This window comes from Drosophila yakuba, chromosome 2L, assembly GCF_016746365.2.
Source record: "Drosophila yakuba strain Tai18E2 chromosome 2L, Prin_Dyak_Tai18E2_2.1, whole genome shotgun sequence".
NCBI classification, from domain to species: domain Eukaryota; kingdom Metazoa; phylum Arthropoda; class Insecta; order Diptera; family Drosophilidae; genus Drosophila; species Drosophila yakuba.
The window spans coordinates 20,649,503-20,672,171 of NC_052527.2; the positions used below are offsets into that span (position 1 = coordinate 20,649,503).

At 40.3% G+C, this 22,669-nt stretch overlaps 1 protein-coding gene across 3 annotated transcripts in view; it reads left to right on the forward strand.

Moving 5' to 3' along the window:
- The window catches only part of LOC6529075 (ecdysone receptor), a 60,608-nt gene that overhangs the window by 19,949 nt on the left and 17,990 nt on the right, over window positions 1–22,669 (forward strand). The window contains exons 1-2 of one of the 3 annotated variants that reach the window (XM_002090052.4): window positions 4,938–6,434; window positions 12,958–13,903. The exons of 1 other annotated variant lie outside the window; for it this stretch is intronic. In XM_002090052.4, the coding sequence (XP_002090088.1) occupies window positions 13,234–13,903 (670 nt within the window). In that variant the 5' untranslated portion in view covers window positions 4,938–6,434; window positions 12,958–13,233. Of the gene's footprint in view, window positions 1–4,937; window positions 6,435–12,957; window positions 13,904–22,669 lie in introns of those variants that run through there. One more of the 3 variants, XM_039371507.2, reaches the window with a different exon arrangement.

Consider the following 22,669-nt stretch of genomic DNA (forward strand, 5'->3'; position numbering starts at 1 on the left):
AATTTCAAAACATTTTTTAAAAGTGTGGGCGTGGCACCTTTGGGCGGTTTGTGGGCGTTAAAGTGGGCGTGGCAGCATGAATCAACAAACATGCGTTGCGTCTATGTCACTGGAGTCTGTATGCCTAATCTCACTTTCTAGCTTTTGTAGCTTCTGAGATCTCGACATTCATACGGACATGGCCATATCGACTCGGCTATTGATTCTGATCAAGAATATATATACTTTATATGGTCGGAAACGCTTCCTTCTGCCTGTTACATACTTTTCAACGAATCTAGTATACCCTTTTACTCTACGAGTAACGGGTATAACAATACAAAATAAACAGAATCCCAAACAGTGAAAGAAATTTGCACTAATTAATTGTTTGACATGCATACATCGTGCATCGACAGCATGGCAGCCCAATGCACACTTGAATAATTATATGCAATTTAAAAACAAGAGAGTTTCATGCCTATCTGATACCTAGTGTAGGTGTGAGGCAGAAATTTCCACAGTGAACGTTTTTGGGGTTTGTGGGCGTTAGAGTAGGCGTGGCCAAACATTTTTTTGATAAATCGAGAGTAATTTACAAGAGTAACAAAAATGTAAAAAAATAGCAAAACATTTTTCAAATGTGTGGACGTGGCAGTTTTGGACGGATTGTGGGCGTTAGAAAGGGCGTGGCAAAATGAGTCTACAAACTTGCGCCGCGTCTACGTCCCTAGAATCTGTATGCTTAGTCTCAATCTCTAGCTTCGGAGTTCCTGAGATCTTGATGTTCATTCGGACAGGCGGACATGGCCAGATCGACTCATTAGCCTGATCCTGATCAAGAATATATACATATACTTTATATCGTCGGAAACGCTTCCTTCTACCTGTTACATATTTTCAACGAATCTAGTATACCCTAGTATAATGATCACAAGTTTGCCTTAGTTCTTGGGGTGGCCTGAGGCTTATGGGTGCATAGGGACCCCAAATACGGACGACGCAAACTGCGTTGTGGCAAGAGCATGGTTATTTCTGTAGCCAAAAGCTTTGTTTTTATCAGCCAACAATGTCGGGTGCTTACTGGAGCATCAGCTCCTAGCCCCCGATAAAAGCAGTAGCGCGTGTTGCAATTACAGCACCCAACACTTACAGCTAAGCCAATGAGTTGGCACTTGCACAACAAGAGCTCTGTTGTTTCCCCAGCCTCCTGAATACTGATGAGTTTTTGTTTTGGCCGTATTGCGATCCAGTTGACTTGTTCAGGAAATAGCTATCGATAACTGGCGCGACAAGGGCACGCCAATTAAATATGTTCGTACGCTGGTTTTTTGCTTAGTATGCAAGCTGGGGGACTACCTGTCAGTGAGCATTATGATCAGAATTGTTGGCACCCAGGATGCCACACATCTACAAAAATGTTGGGAGCTCGTTTGGTATTACCCCAAAATTGGTACTCTTAATAAATAATGTCATGCCAGTCAACATAAACAACAAAACATGTAAATATCCGCACTGTAAAATATGAAAACGCAATGGGCTGTTAAAGCCCCCAACAATTTTTTGTAATAGCAAGATATCAAAGAGTGAAAAACAAATTTCATTAAAATATTATTTTCGAATAATAAGTATTTATTTTCTTTGCTACGAGTCTATCAGGTCCCATTCAAAGATTGACTAGATCTTGGATAATGACCGAATCCTAGTCCAAAGTAATTTATAGTTCTTTTTCTTGTAAAATTGCAAATTAATAGAACACAGACTACTTTGGAAAATTGCACGTCGGGAAGTGTAAAACATCAACTCTTTTTAATATATGTATGATGGATAAGCAAATACATTGGCCATATAAATATTAATTTTATGGGCGTCAGAATGGGCATGGCCAAATTGACAATGCCAAAATCTTACAAATCCTGAGATCTTGATCTAGAGCATGGCTGTATCGACTCGGCTAGTGATCCCGTTTAACAACATAACATATAATTTATTGTGTCGGAAACGATTTTTGATACTTCTAAACGAATCATGCATACCCCCTGAATCTGCAAGTAACGGGTAAAATGATCTTGCAAGTAAGTATGGATAATACGAATAATGCGTTATCCTATTTCTTTGCGGTAATACAAAACTAGACAAAGCAACATCGACAACCCCACGAAAATCTTATTACACTTGCTCAATTCGGCCCACTGTGTCTGTACATGACCTTTTCAACAACCCCTTGCATGGCAGGGCCATGTGTTTACATATGTACATATAGTACATACAGCCCGTCTGGATAACTATGGCACTTGCTCTCCTTTGGTCTGTCGACTACTGCCGTCACCCATTCATGGGCGCTTATCGGTAAACAACCGCCAATCTTTGCCTATTTGCCCAACGTGGAGTCATCTATTCCTTTTTGCCCACTTTTACTGCCCGTTCCTCCAGTCTTCGTCGCGCGGCTCACCACGACTACCTCAACTGCAAAACGTCGCCCTGCCACTGAGCGACACTAAACCTGACTTTGCCTTCCTTCTATGCCTGCCCTCTGCTTATTGTGGCACCCGATTCAAAGTCAAAATCATACCAAAAGACAAGCCGAACCGCTCTGATCCGAAGCGAAGCAACCCTAGCCACACAAGGCAAACCACATTAGCAAAAAAAAAAATATAAAAATAAAACAAATTATAAAACGTTCGTGCACGCTTTAAACTTCATGAACTAAGCCCAAGAAACTGAAGCTAAATAAGAAATAATATATCTAAATATCTGAAGTGTTGGTGTGCTTTTTCTTCTTATGTGAATTGTACATCTTTTCTCTCTGTGTCTGTGTCGGCCTTTTTTGCATTTAATGGATTGATGGTGAGGGTGAGGGGGGACATGGTGTTGTGAAGCAGAAGCAGATTGGTGCAGTCTGTCTATGGGTATAAAACCAAAACACCAGGCACCGACAGCAACAACCATCGGCAGCGTTGTCGTTGTCGGTCGGTCGTTCAGTGGATTTGTGTGTCTTCGCATAAATTTTGCAGCTTGAGCGACAGGCATGTAGACAAGTTTTTTGTCCTTTCTTTTGTTTCTATTTTCTAGCCAGCTATCTCGCTCGCTAAATGCACATAGATACACACACGTAGCCACTGTAGCTGGTGGATGATGCTCAGATACATTATGTGTTATCTGTGTCTATCTGTGCACTGCAATAACTGGATAAAATGAATAAGAATGAACTAGTTCCAACTAAAAGCCAACTTATTCGAATTGGATACACCCAATATATTGCATCTTAAACGGAAACGTGTTTCAGACTAAAGGGTCAACGTGATTATTGATTAGAGCATTAGTTATAAGTTTAATCAAGCTATACAAAGAAGTGTTTCTTTGTTTATTTTCGTTTTAGGTGAAATTACTCAAAAGCAATCGTTTCTAAACAGACAACAATTCTTCTTTTAAAAAAAGCTTGTTTTTTAAGAGCTATGTTAACTCACATCAAACCTCTTTCTTCCTATGAACGGTATCGTCTACTCAAGCAAGTTCAAGTTTTCACTATTTGGCAAACGGCTCTCTTCTATTTCATTTATTTTCCGACGAACTACCCCAACAAAAGGCATGCACATGACTTCGATCGCTCCCCCCTCTCTCACCTACTCTCACCCCCAAAGCTAGACAAACTCTCTCACGCCCACATGCAGTTACACAGATACACAGACACACATAGGAAAGCACAGATACATGTTGCACCCATACTCTAAGCAATTGCTCTAGTGTACTACTGAACTGAGAGTCGTTTGGCAGTCGGCCAAGAAGAAGAAGAATGGGAGTGGAGAAGAGTAAGGGACGTGTGGAGGAGTAGAATGAGGAAAAGGACGAAAGAGAAGAAAATCATCATAAAAGCAGTTATGGATTGCAGCTGTGTTTGCATTGGTATAACCAAACAAGTACAAGTAAAAGAACACCAAGCCTCTGCAGTCCCCACTACTCAGCTGTCATTGTTGATATTTTGTGTTTTCATCTTGAACTTTTGTGGTTCAATGTGTCCAGCCAACACCAAACAGAACGAAACTCACCACATGCTAACAACTGTCCCCGTCAGCACGACCACCCCCGCATTCCCACACCTCATCTCTATTACCCTTGCATTTTGCCGGCTTTTCTATGCGTATGCGTAGAGAGCGAGAGAGCAACTCGCTCTAGCGAATGCAATTTTCTATTGCATTCTACACTTGAACTTGCCCAGCGTTAAGTCGACGCACACAGCGACGTTAAGTAAATATGTAGCATTCGATAGGCAGTTGGGGGGGGGGCGGTAGGAAAGGGAGGGGGCAAACAATTATCTGCAGCGATGTGTGCGTATCTGTATCTGAGTATCTCGGTTCGCTTTGCTCTGACTTTTTAACCACAATGTATTTGAAATGTGCAATTTATACGTCGCCCAGCAGACGGCGGCGTTACGTTTATGTACATACATATGTACGTACTAAGATACTTTTGCGGCTGTTCCCTGTTTCGTGTTAGTTTGATCTGCGTTCTTTTTACCCTGGTGATCTTCTTCCTTTACATCAATTACGTCTAGTTGTGTCTGCTTTAAATACCGGTGTCTACAATACAACTAATTTCTGTTGGATTTCCCTTCCAACAAATGGAAAACAGCCAAATTCCTTTACCCCTTCGGAGGACTCTATAAGGTTTTCTGACTCTATCTTGATTTTTTACTCATTCAGCTGACGTGAGAAAGTATTTTTGGCCGGATAAAACTATGCCATTGTTTTCTTGTAAATTTATCTCGATTTGCCGAATAAATTTTTGCTGCGCCCACTCTAACGCCCAAAAACTGACAGTGTTGAAATTTCTTCTTCGAACTTCCACTAGCTGTCTTGTTATTAATTAAAATCTTATTGTTGTATTAAAAAACAAATTACAAGGTAAAAGTTTATTGAAAATTAAACTTGTAATGTATCGCAAAGGTGAATTAGTGAGCCCACAATTAAGCCAAATAAATGATAGGTGGGACAACATATGTACTTTAATAGTTTAAAACCGACAAATATGGTTGTTTTCTGATGTAATTATTTAAATAAATATATTCCAATAAAACGGTTTTACGTCCCTTAATTATAAAATGGACTTATCGTACTTTTACCTATTTGAAATTGTTGATAACCTACTGCAAAGCGTCACTATGTGAAAATATTTCAAATGTATGTACCTATGTACGTGTGAATTTACACTTGTGCACCCGAAAGTAGCAATGAACGAAAAGAAAACAACAAATAAATGTAGAAAACCGAAAATAAAGCAGCAAGAAATAAAAGCGATGATGGCACTCACACTCACGCACACACGGCCGTATACGTTCGCACACAGCTCGCAGATACAAATACGTGCCGGATTGCATCGGCATTTTCATTCAAGTCGCTTGCTTGCTTAGTGTGTGTGTGTGTCTGGAGCTGTGTGAGTGAGTGCTGCCTGCGTTTCACATTCAACTTTAGCGCCGATTCCGCTTTTGACTCTCTTTCTCTCTTTTTTCGTTTTAGAGCGTAAAATTTGAAATGAAAAAAATGAGAAATTTTGAAGCAGTCTTGTTTTTCGCTCTTTTTTGCGTCGGCTGAGCTGCCACTGTTATTGTGTTAGTGTGTGGTGAGTTTGATTTGCTGTGGTGGTTTAACATTCTGTTCGTCTCGATTTAGTATTTTTTTGGACTTTGTTGTTAACGGTTGTTCGCTCGCACGTACGAAGCCAGATCGCGTTTGTCTAAAAACAAGATACAAAATACAGCACACAATGCAAAACGACAACGTAGTAGTACGATAAACCCAAACACCGAACATTTTCAAAAAAAACCCTTCAAAATGTTGTAACCAAATAAAATACATGTTTAAATCACATATACACCTATATTTATGAAAAATTGTTAGACAAAACCCAAATAATTCCAGTTCTCCCAACAAACACAACAAGTGCAATTCATCGTCAGAGATTAATATAAAGTGCAAATGCATTGTAGCTGAAACTCAAATAATAGTAAAAATACATATGTGGCGAGGAATGACAAGAAAATAGTTCTTAAAAACCGGAAACCGAGAGTATATATTCATATTTGTACAAATATTATATGGCGGCTGCCTAGTGCAGCGGTTGAGAAAATTTAGCGGGACCTAAATGTAAATAGGAGCAAACGAAAGCCAGAACTCAAAATCAAACATCAGCAACGTAACACACAGACATAAGACGCCCGTCTAGTCGTCGTCTGTGACTTTTTCCGCATCTACAAAATTGCATATATCGAAGATAGTGCGCGAGTGTGTGAGGTATTTGTGCCGTGGATCCTCTTACATATACATAAAGGTAGTGAAAAGATTTTATCCAACATTCCAAATAGTGCTTTGTCAACTGAAAATACCTCTTTCGAGAACGCAGTGTGCTCATGGATACTTTTGGATTAGTAGCAGAACTGGCGCACTATATTGACGAATATGGTGAGTGTGGGCACCTTGGTTTTCCATAACAACATTTTGTGGTCAACTGCTAAACGAAAGATGTGAGTTGGGCAACAAGTTCGATGTTCGGAAGCGGAAACCATTTTCGATTTGCTTAGGCCTTAATGTGTTTGTCTTGGCGCACTTGTCACTTTGTATGAGCAAAACCAATTTCCATTTCTTATTCATCCAGCCGAAATGAAATCTACATACATTACCACAAATTTTCAATGCCAAGACACACAGATCATTTGTTCGCATAGATGAATTCATGTTGTAGACACAGGCATTATGATGTGCCAAAATGATACACATGTTCGGGATGGGGGTTCGATTGGCAATACATTAATTATGGGCTTGACAACTGACAGACGGTCAAGAGAGAACGTTAAAAATCGTGTATTTCGCCTGCGTAAACATAATCAAATCTTTTTCGGGCACGGCCACGGGCACTATAGATCCACGGTGTAAAGGGATATGTGTGTGTTAGTCTAGGGAATCATTCGACTGCGTAATTAGCATGTATTTCAATAAATTCAAGTGGACATTCATTGAACTTAGCCAACATATTTACTCTAACTTTTACATCATATATTCTGTTGATGAGTTTTTATTCGGTGTATTCATATTCGATTTGTTGAGTGGCAACAAAAGGCTCGAAAATCATTTAATACGGTTTGGGCTGAGATGTAAATGCTGGGGAACATGTAAACTCTATTGGTGTGACGAGCTAAAGGGTTTGTCAAACTGTATATACATATGTACATACACATATACATGATATTTTTTGGCTCCAATAAATATAAAATTTCTTCTTTAAAACAGTCTAAAATTTTATGAATTTAAGTTTTCTTTTTTTCGTATATTGCTTAAAAGTCACTGCGACATATTTATGCTTATGAAGTCCTCTTGCATATGCGCTTAGGTTTTTCTTTCTTAATTTAATGAAGCATTAGGTAACAGCGTTCTTTACGCTAAGGTTTCGTTAAAGTCCCCAACATTAGTTTGACTCTTCCTCAATTAATTTGTCCAATCCCTTTGACGCCGCTGACCTACCGGCACCCGTTCGCCATCGTTTCCTGGGCGTCTCTGCTTATAGTTTCGACTTTATAGCTCTTTTCTGTTTTGATACCACTTACTTACACCGTATATAGGTTCTTGCGGTGCCTGAGTTGTGCAAGTTTATTTCTAGCCTTGGCCAAGTCCACATAAATTCGAAAAACTGTCCCGCCCGCATAATCTAAAAAGTGCCATTGGGTTGGTTCAGAATTGCATATTTACTTTGAAATTTGTTAACGGAGTGCCAGGTATCTTTTAGTCGAAGCACTTGATTAGAGATTCTCTTTTTCAACTGCTTTTTGCAAATTAAGTTATTCGCTTTTTCTTCTTTGCTACACTTTCTGGACACAAACAAACGGCACAAAAAAGTTGCTTATATCCTATGGCGTCGACCACTTCGTCTTTGCCGCTGTTGTTAATGTTTTATGGGACATTATAGTGCCCAAATGGCAAATTTTAATGCGATTTTATGCAAATATATAGATATATGTATGTCTATACATGGTATTCAGTGTTTTACTTCCACCATGTTGAGAAAACCGAATTCCCAGTGTTTTTTCGTTACTATCATCCATGATTCAAATCAGCCTGGATAATTGAAATATCATCTTTCATAATTGTTTCAAAAGTGTCAAACACCACCCCTCCTTAAAAAGGTGCAATATAACCACGACCGGGGCGGCCAAACTGATGGGAACAGACCAGTGGGTCACGAGAGAGAGCACCACTCCGTTTTTCAGCCCTTGGATAAAAATGGGGAACGGGAATGGCAAACAGGTGCCATTGTATGTGCTCTTGTATCAATTGCATTGAGTGCCTTATCTTGGCAGCCTTTTCCAGATGGTTTTCCTTTCCGTTTGGTCTGAATAGACCGAATGTGTGTAAATGCATTTTAACAGTAGCCTTCCATAAAGCAATTGAGGTTGGAACAAGTTATGCCTTGTGGACTTTCGCAGACTAGTAACAAAGTCGAGCTGCCAACACTTTCGCAGACAATCGCCGACGACGAGAGTTTCCATGACTTTCCACTGCTTTCCAAGTAGACAAAACAATTATATTGTTGTTGTTGATCATCCAAACAACGCGAAAATGTAGTTGTAATAATTTTGCCGTCGTCATTCTTATCATTGACTTATCCCTTGTAACTAATAAAGTCAATGGCATATAAAAAAAAATCCGTTTTTTGTTAATTGTGTTCAGTTGCCGTACCGGAAAATACCGTTAGACAAGTCTGCTCAATTTAAATGTATTATTTTTGTAAAAACAATGAGTTATCTAGTTCAGTTAGTGTGGTTTATTATTTCCTGAACCTCCACCATAAGTCCTAAATCTTAAATCTTTTTCCCTATAACTATTAAATTCAATAACTTATGTCAAAAAATCAGTTTTTTGTTAATGGTTTTAAGTTGCTTTTCCCGAAAATACCGTTAGACAAGTCTACTCATGTCAGATGTATTATTATTTCGTAAAAACAATGAGTTATCCAGTTAAGTTATTGTGGTTTATAATTTCTCAAGCCTCAACTATGAGTCTTAAATCTGGTTTCACACAGTGCGCTGTCATTCTATATTGGGTTTAATGTGTCTTCTATGCCGTCAAGAAAGGTCAAACCATTAGTGTTATTGATTATAAATGCAAATCGAGACGCCGCAGAAAGCAAGACAGACACAAACTAACCGGAAAAGGAAATGATTCAAGCGCATTTTTAATGCCGGGCCAGTTAACATTAACCAGTTTAACTAAACTTTTGGCCAGTCGTGACGCGTCGCTAGGGTTTTTTCCTCTTGCCACCTATTATCAATTCTTATATTTATTTGTAGTGGTTGATGCTTCAAGGTTATTAAGCTGTATTTGTCTTAAGGATGTACAAAGATTTAAATATTATTTAATAAAATATTTGCTGTTCCATTATTTCAAACGCGTGCCCTGTTGCTTAGTGCTCTAAATAAGCCGAAAGCGGACCATCGCGAAATGCTATAAATCTTTTTCGGGCATAGCATTAAAAAGTTTCTATAGCTTTTATTGCTAATTGATTTTTTGTGCAAAGACTTTTGTCGATAAAATTAAAAAGAACATGTGAATTAATAAAAGGAGACTCTGGGATATTTAGGTCCGTTAACAGATCTGCTTGGGAAAGTCAGCAGCTGAAGAAATACAGAACTGAAGATGCGTCTAATGGAAATGTAGGTTCCATGTTATAGCCTACTTATTGAAAACGAGATTTGTTCTAGTTTTTGCTAATGGAAGCCATCGAATTTCATAATCTTCTACAGATAACAAAACTTTATTGAAATCTTACGATGCATTTTGTATTCTTAAAACATACCGCATCAATTCGAACTGAAACGAATTCCACCAGCTTACTTTGGATTTGTCTTAACCGAAATATTGGATATGTGTCAATGGAATGGCACAATTTTTCATGTTTAACCAAATTAAAAAACTTTTAAAAAATCACAATCATAAAAACGCATTCCACTGAGTTCGCGGAAAGATACGCTAAACCTGCTTTTGGTTAAATTTGGTATTGTGTTGGGGCTGATAGTGAAAGAAATACAGATATATGGAAAGAAACAACCGTTAGGTTTGCAGCCCCTCTTGGGAATTATGAATGAATAAATGGTGATTCTGAATTTAAAAAAATTTAATGTTTAGTGATTAAAACTACACCCTATTTGAACTATTGTCGCCTATTGTAAACGTCGGAATTTTGGGAACCTTTAATTCTAGATTATTGGAACTTCAGGCACATTTTTTTAATTCTACGGATAAATTTATTTTCCTTTCTAATTTATGTAAAATATTTTACAAGTTATGAGTTAAATACGGTTTGGCACGGTCAATGACGGTATCGCCTGCAGGTTAAATATGGTTAAATATCGGTCATTTGCTTCACTACTCTTTTTCTTCCTTTAAAGGAATTTGTGGGAACGTAACGCACATGTATGCTCCTTCCACTTATCAGCAAATGGAAATCACGCAGCGCTGGTTTTACGTGCAGGAAAATAAAATGATCCGCTCGCAGAAGTATTCGTTCCTCATTTGCCTATTATATTATTCCTGCTGGACTATCCGGGAACGGATGTTTAATTGTTTTCGCTCTACCAGAGCTGAAGGCACCAACATATGCTTATTTGACCACCACCCATTGATTTCAGTATCGTGTACAACAATTCTTAATAAGTTGTTTGGGAGGGTTGGTAACTAATAAAAGGACGTGAAGGAGAGTGGGACTCCTAACCATCGAGCCTCGCGTGCCAGTTATTGACATACTTTTGCAGAGTAAACGTTCCAGCAGGTTATCCCTACTATATCAGGGGTCAGTCAAGTTTTTAGGGTTAAATGGGTTGAGTTAGGAGTCAATGGAATTTTTAGATTCAGAATCCTTTCGATTCATGAAAAAGGGTAGTTAACTTACGATTTTAAATAATTTTACCATATGGTGCTAGCAATTGTATTCAAGATATCCAACAAAGTATTTTGTTTAAAAGACAGCGGTTCAATTTATTAGGATTCAACTGAATTTTGAATTTGCATAACTATTTTCGTGCTAATTGACCGCAGGTCAAAATTACCGATACATGAAGCTAAGGGAAAACTTATCGCTTCTAAAGCTCCAAATACTTTAAATATTTTATTTTTTAAGATTCTATAAATAGAGTTGTACGCTACCTTTATCTCAGTATTCTGTCTCACCATTTCTTAAAACTATTACTCCGTTCTGTTTGGTTCCTAATACTAAATTGCAAACAGGAAGCTGGAAAAGCGTGTTTGGCTTTTTGACTCTTCTTCAACGTCGTTTGTACTTCAGCCTGAACTCCTGAAGCAGGGAAAACCCAAGAAAAAGTAAAGTGGGCAAAATAAAGTGGCAACCCAACAGAGAACATCAACAAAACCAACAAGACCACAAAAATGCCATAAATGTCGCGTACGCATGTGTATCGCTGCGCATCCCGCTCATATACACGTCGTATATACTATGTGTGTAGTATATTCAGAATGCGATAAATACGCGTTCCGTCTCTGCTTCTTCCGATGTTTTCAGAATTATTTTTGTAGACAACAAAGCAAAAACGGCAAGTAACAACCTGTTTGCATTGTTTTTGTGTTGCTGCTCGACGAATTCAGTCGGCAGCGACTTTGGCAGCGAGGGCGACAGGTTTTTTCCTTAATGCGGGCCAAAATCCCAACTCAGTGCCTCGCCCTCCCCCTCACCCTTCAGTCGTCACGCGAGCTTAGACTAGTCTTCCCTTTTCTTTTCATTCTGACTGCTTCTTTGCAGCTTACCTTGTTCTTCACTTTGCGCTTGATCGAGATTCTTTTCAAATTTTCTAAGCTTTTTTATTTTCTCGCTTGCTCTTTGGCGAATGAGTACGGCATAAAACCAGTTTTGGTGCCTTATAGCACAAAGAGACGAAAAGTTCAGACTTTTGCTTTATTTTTATTTTCGCTTTGCTCTTTCCTCTCGGTTTTGTTGTGCCGGTCTCTTAATGGTGGGTAGACCATAAAAGAACACGATTGGGGAAGAAAACACACAGCTTGAAACTGTCGAAATCCAGTATACAAAATAATGATTCACCTGTAAATCGCAGAGTGAGTCAATCGGGCATAAATGCAGAGGATTCTCGACTTCGGTACTTTGATTAATCCGTATCTCGCACTGACCAGCCATGGTTAATAAGTTGACAATCGTCAGTACAAACTATTGGGTCGTTTGCATTTATTATTTATGCCAATTGTCTATGCTGGCGAGTGACTTTCGCTAATTAAGTGCCAGCTATTACCGGCTTTCCAAAAGAAACGAATGCAGCTTTGTACATGTCACGCAAGGGGGAGTGGGTGTACTGTCCAGTGACTTTTCAAACTTACATATGTTCACCCATGATGGGTGCCATTGAATGATTGTAAAGTTAAAAGTACATATTTAGTGAAATACAACGAAATATTGAGTTAAGTTAAGTACGCGAGTAAAGTAGACCATTTATTTTGGGGACAATCAAGATTCGCCATGATAATAATTCACAACTTGAATTTAAAAAAAAAGATAAATTGTTTCTAAAATGTATTCCGCCTTCGGGTCAACTTATTCTATACGTTATACTATATACCATTCTTTATGACTATAAATTCAGTTTGAGCGAGCTTATCAAATGGTGGAAATCTCTTAAGTATAATTCTCTGTAAGATACTGGGGCACGGGTTGATCTATTCAAGAATTACGTATTCCTTTTTGGTGGGCAAGCTTTCTTCTCTCTGGGCTTAGCCTCAGACCAGTGCCGTGTTCAAGGTAGTGCGAAAATTTGCAATTAAATGAAATGAAAATTTCATGAGCTTGCCCCCGCCCAGGTGCGTTGAACCGTTCATTTTCCAGTGTGACCACAAAATGTTGAAATAAAGCCTAGAACTGGTTTCTCTGGGGCACTTTTGAGTCATCTTTATGGGTTGTACCCACTCTTTTTTACAGCTCTGATTGTTCCCCGCACGAAATGAGCAGGAATTTGGGCGAAAATGTATTTTGAACGCAAGCAAGTGCGCAAAAAATACTAGCTCCGCCACAAAATTTCACAAAACACCGCCAGAAGTGAGTAGAACCTCTAGCCGCACAACCGAGCTTTGCACAGCATCAGGAGATAGTTCTTCTCCACATATTGACCAACTGCCAGGGACAAGCTCCTTGTCCCCAGCCGACGCCAAGTGAACGGAAAACGGCCCCAAAACGGCGGCCATTGGCTACCAGAGGATGAAGCGGCGCTGGTCAAACAACGGCGGCTTCATGCGTCTACCGGAGGAGTCGTCGTCGGAGGTCACGTCCTCCTCAAACGGGCTCGTCCTGCCCTCGGGGGTAAACATGTCGCCCTCGTCCCTGGACTCGCACGACTATTGCGATCAGGAGCTTTGGCTTTGCGGCAATGAATCCGGTTCGTTCGGCGGCTCCAACGGCAATGGCCTAAATCAGCAGCAGCAGAGCGTCATCACGCTGGCCATGCACGGTTGCTCTAGCACTCTGCCAGCTCAGACAACCATCATCCCGATCAACGGCAACGCGAATGGGAATGGAGGCTCCAGCAATAGCCAATATGTACCGGGTGCCACCAATCTGGGCGCGTTGGCCAACGGGATGCTCAATGGGGGCCTCAATGGAATGCAACAGATTCAGAATGGCCAAGGCCTCATCAACTCCACAACCCCCTCAACGCCAGCCACCCCGCTCCACCTTCAGCAGAACCTGGGGGGCGGGGGAGGTATCGGGGGAATGGGTATTCTTCACCACGCGAATGGCACCTCGAATGGCCTTATCGGAATTGTAGGAGGCGGCGGCGGATCGGGTGTCGGAGTGGGTGGAGGCGGAATGGGAGGCCTAGGAATGCAGCACACGCCCCGAAGCGATTCGGTAAATTCTATATCTTCAGGTAAGATCTATGAACTGTACAGAGCAAGCCAGTTATGTTGCGTTAAATTGTTATTTTTCGTGCTTCGTAAAGGCGTTGTAAAAAATAGAGTTCCTTAAGCTTGTATCCTCACAACATACCAATTTCTTAAAATAATGACCTTATAGAATCATAGTATGGTCCATTTCCTGAAAACTGCATAAAATATTAAATAAAGATCCAAAAGATTTAAGGAAGAAAATGTTACGATTTCGAAGTTTAGTTTTAAACACAGATTCTCGTTAGTTCTTTCCCGTAATTGGTATTTAAGTATCTGTATCTGTATTGATGTAGTGGGCCAATTATATTTAATTATGCGAAAATCCTTTATGGTGCCCATTTTATGTTTCTTCGTTCGCTTCCCCGGGATCATCAGGAGCTCGTTTGCTGCTGAGTGCAATAAACACGCACACAGGCAGCCAGCATTGTTGTTCGGCACTCTATCAGCAGTGTCGTGGACGAGTGCATGTCATGTAGACGCTGCACCGGGCCATATGCAGACATAAGGGCGGTTTGGTGCCATTCCGAGGCTGCTGCTGATGCAATGCCCGTTGTTGAGCTCGAACCTACCTCAAGTCGTTCTATATTTAGGGCCTCCCTGCAGCGAGCAGCCGGAAAAGGGAGAACTGAAGGAATGCTGCTTCTTCACTTGAGTTCTGTTGCGATGTGCTCTTCGGCTCTCCACTCTTCGCTTCCTGTTTGTGCTGCAACTGCAATTGGTGAGCAGGGAAGCAGTGACGTCATTTCGAGCGATTCGTGCTCGCCTTTGGTCGTTGCCGTGGCACTGACCTCGTGCCAAATGGCTAATCCAGGACAGGTCAGGTCAGGAAGCAGAAGCAGCAGCGACGGCAGGACAGCATTTGCATTTGACCCAATTCGATTGACGACGGGAGCGAGAGTTCAAGGCCAATATCTGCAATCATTACGTCTTTGCTGGCGCCTGGGTCATGGGCTTGTATTTGTCTCTGTACAGGCGAGTGGGGCAGGTCAAGTCTAGTCTGGGCTTCAAGTAGTGAGTAATGCCGTTTTCTTTGCCTAAGTCTACGAGTCATGGAGCGAGTAAGTGCAAAGGCATTCTAGAAGTAAGCTGGGCTACGAACATCATATGCATTCAGCTTCATTAAATTTATATTTCTGCAAAGTATTAAACGAAACAATGCTATCTGTATGAATTATTATGCAAACAAGATAACAGACTGTCCCAGATATCAATTGTGGGAAATGCAAATATTAAGTTATCTTGCAGTCTTTGATCATATCGCATTACAAGTCAGTGTTTCACATAACTCAAGGAAAATTTAGTTCAAAAACTGGATATTTACATAATCTGAGTTTGGGTTTCCTCTTTCGGTTTAGTGACTAAGGTAGCTTTGAAGTGCAGTCCGCGTTTGATTCCCCAAAAATTCAAACTGGGTCACAACTGCATTTTGGGCAAGGACCCAGAAAGAGGCCAAGTAAACCGCAAGGACATTGACGTCAGCCCTGCCTCTCTCTCGTAGCGTGCTGCCCTGCTCTGTCGAACGTGATGTACAGAACAAAAGCTCAAGTACATGACCTTGCCCCCTGAAAAAGTGGTATTGTTGCAGCAGCAGCAAAACTCGGTTGCGTGTCTGTGCACAACTGCTGCTCGTTTCGCCTCATCTCATTTCGTTTTATTCTCCCATGCCGTCCAGCTTATTTGCATTTCTTTTGTCAAACGCACTGGGGTGGGTCGATATTCGCACTGTCTTATGACAAACATGAGTATGTACCTACATACATATGTGAATAATTGGTTTAAAGCGGGTTTCGATGCTCAAGGACGACCGCAAATGAAGTTAAACAGCAGTCCTACAATGGCAAATAATTTAAGCAAAATACCAGTGCTGGCGAACGATAACGCCCGTTGACAAGTTTTTTCTTATTTGTATTGTTTTTTGCCTTTTACTTTAACTTGCACTCTCGCACACCTATGCAATTACCGCAAGTACCGATGTACATACTACATACAAATAAATGTTGGTGTGTGTTCGCATGACGAAAAATTGAGGTCAATGATTTTGTGCCGCCATTTCACAGTGTTGTTTCAGTTGTTGTTTTTGCTGCTGGTGCTGCTGTCAGCAATCGACAATCGCGATCAGGCGAACACGAAGCACTTCGTGAAGCACCGAAGCGGAGCGCCGAGAACGCGCCTCGCCCCCTCCCCCTCCCTTCGCTCATTCACCGACTCTCGTTCACTCTCTCTCGTTCACTTGCAATTGCTATCGCTCTTCACCACCCACCCACCACCCGCTCCTGCAGTCAGATACATATTATGTACATACATTGTGTCCACAGTTGCTGTAAACGAGATGTTGCTTTGCTGCTGCGACTGGGTATTTGTTTCGTTTGTTTGTAGTTGCAATGCGAGAATGTCGCCTGACATTGATAAGTCCCTTTGACTGTCGCTTGACTTTGACTCCTGGCCATGCTTATTTTAAAGGTCTTACAACTGTCATTCTGACAGGCCGATATCGGAGTTTTGGATACTAATTAGTAGACTTCGGGACTTTTGAGATAACCATTCGAAATGTTTTAACCCACATGCACATTTGTGCATAATAAGGTGATTGTTTATCTCTGAAACTTGATTCCACGTGATTCGTATTCTAAAGATTTTAAAAGCAAGAATGCCACATGGTTAGTTAGCTGATGTACATTCCGTGCACATGATGTACATAATAGCTGTACTTGGTAGCAGTCATTTACTTATACATATGTAGGTAGAGAAAGAGGGAGCAATGATTGAGTGCAATAAAGCACAATAAAGAACCCTCCCGCTCGCACTGCCGTTCTAATCAAACACGTTTTTTAGGTTAATGACACAACAGCCTGCAGCTGTGACTAAAAGCAAGTCAACGGCACTAAAAATGCTTCATTGGTCAACACAATTTTAAATTTGATTGATGCGAGATACGATTAATTGCAGCAGAAACAGCTTAAAAGGTGCGAAAGAGCGAGGAGGAGATCTAATAGATTATGTATATTGTTAAGTTAATCAGATCTTTTAAAATAATAAAAACAGACCATACCATTTTAAAGGCGGCTTACGAGAAAATAACTTACTCAGATTGTGGATGAATTCATCCAAAACATTATTAAATGTTTTACTCCACGGAAGTTTCGCTCTGTCCCACTGTACACACAAAAATATTATTAATAATTATAATAGAAAGACCGAACTATGTCAGTAGTGTGTATGCACAAATGTGGCCCAAAAAAAGCGAACAAAATTGTGAAATATTTTCGTATAAATATATTTTCGTAAAACCGGACCGAGTGTGTCTGTTTCTATTCTTGATTAGAAACAAAAAGTGAAAAGAGAGTGAAACAGAGAGAGAGAGAGAGAGAGAGAGAGAGAGTGAGAGAAAGTGCAGACAAATGGAACAAACAAACAAAACGCAGAGAAAAAATTACCAAATATTCCGAGAATACTTGGCATTAAGCAATCGCTAAGAGACAGTGCCGAGGGAAAAGATCGCCTTGGGGCAGAAAAGGGAAGTGAGAGAGATAATTTTCCCGCAACTAGGGACACCAATGCCGACCAACTAACACACTGGCCAGCCCTGGTCTACAACTATCTCTTTCTCGCCGCCGTCCAATTAGTCCAGCATTCTTAAAGCGGCCGAGGCAACTTTCTTCTACTTCCCAAACGAGTTTTAGCTGCTCACCAACATCAACAACAACATCAACACCAGCAACTACAAGACAAATGGGAATTCTGTTTCTTAACTTTCTTTACTTTGAGCTTCTATAAGAGCATTAGTTGTCTCACTTTCTTTCTGCCCATCTCGCTCTTTGGACGGGTGAAAGTTGTTGTTGCTCGCAGCTGAGCCATGATTTTCCACTTTTGCCTTGCCCCTCTTTTTCATTTTCATGTTCGTGTTCAGCTGCACCGCGGCAGATCGAGATGGCCCCACGAAGAGGGAGATGCTTGATGGATTAATGAAAACAACATTTTTGATTTATGCGCCGCTGATTGGTGGCAATTTTCCCTCCCCTCCTCGCCACTGCACCAGCGACATAATCATTTCTGCATAAATTATTCATTGTTTGCTGCCCGTTTGTCGATAGTGAACTTGAAATAAGCTGGCTGCCAGCATTTGGAGGAAAGTGCGAATTGGAAGCGGCGAAAGGCTCTTGAAAATCATGTAGGCAGTGTGAGGAGAAATCGCAACTGCAGCTCCTATTTTCCGCTGATTGATTTAATCAAACTAGACTTCGGGGATTTTTTTTTTTAATTTTTCCTTGTACATATGTACACATGTATGTATTATATGCCCGATGCCTGTAATGAAATATTTAAAGATTAAGTTTTACATATATTTTAATTTTTAACCACTCTATCATAACCGCTCTCCAAATAGTTTACTGTGTGCCGATTCGCAAAATTTCTTTGCATTTTTTGGCTATTACAAACCATATGATGAGTTTATTAAAATAATGTTCGACCTTAATTACCTTGTTCGCCGAAAATGAGGTGGATTTCCATATTAAGAGGACAATATTACGTATGCCCAACCCCTCACTCCACGATTTGTTGAGAGGTTGTCACGCAATGCTTGACATCAAAAAAAAAATACATCCACTAGAATTGATTACTTTTTACTCACTTTTCTATTTTTTAGTTTATATTTCAATGACGTATCTTCCCGTTTTAACCTGTAAAGTTTACAGGTATGTGTAGACTTTGCGGAAAACTACGAACAGGCGCCTTATCTAAGTTTTTCTGATTACGAACGTCGAGCGTTAGCGAGTAAGACCAAGCAAGTGGGGACAAATGTGGGGGTGGCTGGTGGCGGGGCGTCTGATAGTGCGTGCCGGAAAGTAGGTCAACTAGCTCGCCACGACATCAGCCATTAGCTGTATGTATATTCCCACTCAGCATGGGCCGCTTGAAATCGGCGTATCCGAAGTGCAATCACAACACCTAGGGAAATGCTGGAAAGACTTTTATGCAGAAGAATTTAATTTCTTCTGTCTTACCCCTCTCCCTTTTACTCAACCAATCGGCTGACAAATGAGAGCTGCTGCTGGTGGCAATTTAAATTGAAGATGTCTTGCAGAGTACGTTTTCACAATCAATTAAGGAAGTTATTTCCTTAATATTGTAGTATTAAATTAATTTTTTTAGATAAATTCAAGCTACAACATTAGCTTTCAACATTTTTTAAATAAATGATGACTGTCTCAAAACAACAATTGTGAATCCATCATGTGGGCGACTGACCCGGATCTGTCTATTAACCCAAGCAAACCCAAATTAACCCAAAACGATATTCGGTGTTCTTTACAACTGTGAGGCCCGGCAAAAAGGTCAGGAAAGCCGGTCGGTCACCTTTCGTTACTAAATATTGGTTTTCGGGGACGGAACGCAGCGCCAAACATGCTGACTTCAATCGCCGGCTGGGCAGCAACAGCTACGTACTCCCGCGCGGGTATTGAATATCTGTATCTCAAAAGTAGGGCAGCATTCGGCGGCGCAAACTGAGTGTAACCCAAATTGGAAACGCACACGCATTTCTGGGGCGCACCGCGTGCTTGTGTAAAGCGGGACGGAAGACGACTGTGCGAGAGTGATTGTTTGTAGCATTAGGCATCATTGTAATGGCCATAAGGTGATTGAGGCGATTTGGTTTGCATAGGAAGCACGCACCTTGGAAAAAATGATTCGTTTTCGTAATCGTAATAGTTCCGCTTTGTGTATGCTGCTTTCTCAAATAAAACTCAGAATGGGATTGGCTAGCGCTGCTTTCTGTCTTTCTCAAAGCTAAAGGTTCCATTTCTGTTAGTTAGCAGCCATTATCGAAGCATACCTTTTTTTAATTTTATTTATTTTAATACTCGTTACGGTGCAGGTGAAAATTCATTTATTCTTAGGGACGAAAATCGGAGTTGCTAATTCCTAAAAGAAAACTACTTAGTTTAGGTATTTGCAGATCGTGTCTTATTTTAGAAGATATGTATCTTGGTATCTTGGCTATGGGCCTGAACACTCGCCTTCGGCATCTGGATATGTAAATGCCGCCGAGGAGTGACAACTAGCCAACTACTTTATGATAGACCTTTGAACAGAAAACCGGCACTTCCAATAAGCCAAACGTGTTTTTCCTTTGTTCAGAGCTATTTAGCCTTCACACTTGGCCAAAGAGTTCGTGAACTGGCAGTCGGTTGTTATGTTCACTTTTAACGATTTTGGTTAATTTGCAGTCGGCGATGCTGGTTAGTTTTGTTTGACTCATAGCTGGGTTCAAGTTCAGGGTCTGCGGAGCTACTAAAACTGCAGGCTGAGAAGTGCGGAAGTACCAGCAATAATTATTTTAATTAGTCGCAGGCGCTTAACACAAAGCTAGCTAGCTGTTGTTTCTGATAAGTTCGTTCAACTTGGGGACAGGGTACGTTTCAAGTTGTCCAGTGGTTTGTAATTGAGGTTGATGCGTTATTTGCGTGCTGCAAATCAATATCTTAATAAGACCCCGCTCAGAGACTCCCAATACACTTTTTCGGGTCCCTTTAATAGGGCGTCGAGAAAGTGCGGGGGGAAGTAGAGAGGGGACTGCCCACTTTCGCCCACTTTGTTTGCTTCTTTTCCTCAACGGTGTGAGTTTTTGTGCTTGGGTCTATTTTTCGGGCGTTGCTGATAACACAGTGCCCCGCAATCGTTCAGTTCGAATTGGGGTTAGTGCCTGTGTGTTGGTGAATCGTGAGTGTGTGTGTCCATATGCGTGTTAGTGTGAGGTACTTTGTAGATACCACCACTGGCTGATAATGCACATTTGTGCTATTTATTTTGCCATAAAAACAATGCTCTTTTTTCTTGTTCCTAATATAAACAAAATATAGTACGTTCCGTGGCTGAATTGTTCTCCGTGTTTTCTTCGGCTCCATCACCCTGATAAGATAATGACTACGAGAGTAGTAGAAAATGGGCGAAAATTCGTAAAAATTCGGCTGCAACGCAGATTACTTAGGCACGTAAAGCGCCCACTAAAAATTCTTAGGAATTAAGTTAAAGCGAAAATATTTATTGGACGGACAATTTTGTCTACTACACCAGAGATGTAGTTAACATTTTACTATCCTACATTTACTTAATAGTTATGAGATTAATAGGTGCACATTTTTGTTTGAAAAATGATATATCTCTATAGTAGCACCATTACGAAATCACCAAACTGACCTTTTCTGAACTGTTATATTTCGAAAACTAAATAAAAATCGGTCAACAATTAGGCCAATTATTCGCATTATTTTGTTTCGCTCATTATTCATTTCTGTGCTAAAATTTTTGTTTGTTCGATTTAAACAATAAATTCGTGCCGTTGTCAAGGCTTAACCTTGTAACATTTAATTTTATTTTTTGTAATTTGTTTTAGGCAAATAAGTGCGTGCTTATTTAACATTTCTTTTTTTTGCGTATACATTTTTCGGCATTACTTATATTTGTTAAGCCGTTTTTTTTTTGCAAAAACCTTCAAAAATCAAACAGCTATAGTTTGGCAAAAAATAAAAAACATCAGCACAAGCAACGCCCACCTTAGCCTAGACAATCGATGGAATCAAAGAAATTGGTAACGCTAAACTCTCAGACTTGGACTTGGCTTTTGAAGCAGCCTTCGCAGCCGACAAATAATGCCTGCGGATAAACCTGACACAGTTTCAGGCACTTTTACTTGTGCGTATGTGTATACATTGTACATTTAAAACGATAAACGCACTGGCCCCAAGTGAAGTGCGGCGGAGCAATTAAAAAATTACTGGGTAATTGCAATTGGCAACCAACCACCCACACAAAAAAAGTTGGTGGCTGTGTACTTTCTTTTTACTTATTGTGCTGAGTTAGGTGTATGACTTCACCACTTCCCAGTTTTTATACCTATCATACGTAAAGAAAGGGTATACTAGATTCCTTCCACTAGCTGAGTAACGGGTATCAGATAGTCGGGGAACTCGATTATAGCGTTCTATCTGGTTTTTGTTTTAAGTAGATTTTATGTACATATTAGACTTTTAAATGAGAATTAGGCTTGTTTTTTGTTTCGGTTCCTAATTTTATAAGCCGTGAATTCGAAGTTTTTGTTGCCGTGTTCATTCATGCTGGTGAATATAAATCGAGTCCGCACGGTCAAGCAATTATTTTCGATTCGCACCGACGAAAAAAGTGGCAAGCGTACTTGAATTCAACACACACCTGGCGAAAAATATGTGGATATACTTATGTATGTAACGATATATCGTGGTCAAGTAGAAGGCCAGGAAAGGGACATTGCGTTTATACATACATTGATTTGTGTTTTGCTGTTTGGAACTTCGCGTTCATTACTTGCAGTATTTTTTCCTTAAACATATAGTGAACGATTTCGAAGGGAAACGGAAAAGGTTTATTGGTGGGAAATAACAACCATTAAAACGTTGTGCGAAAATATTAGAGAGTATTAATAAAGACACGTGCTGATGACTTTGATGGAGAGTACAATAAATGTACATATCGCAATACCCAATCCACTGTACAACGCCCGAAGGAAGAGGTCAAATCTTAAAAATAAGCCATTGACCAAGTCGTTTAACCTATTGATAGTATACCGCTAAAAACCTTTTTAATTAAAACAAGAGGTTTTGTTTGCTGCTTTGAATGTATTTTTCGCTTAAAAGAAGGCGATACATAATTAGTTTGCTTTGCATTGGACGAGGTCAGTGAGTCTACACATTTACTTTATTCTTAAAATCGTA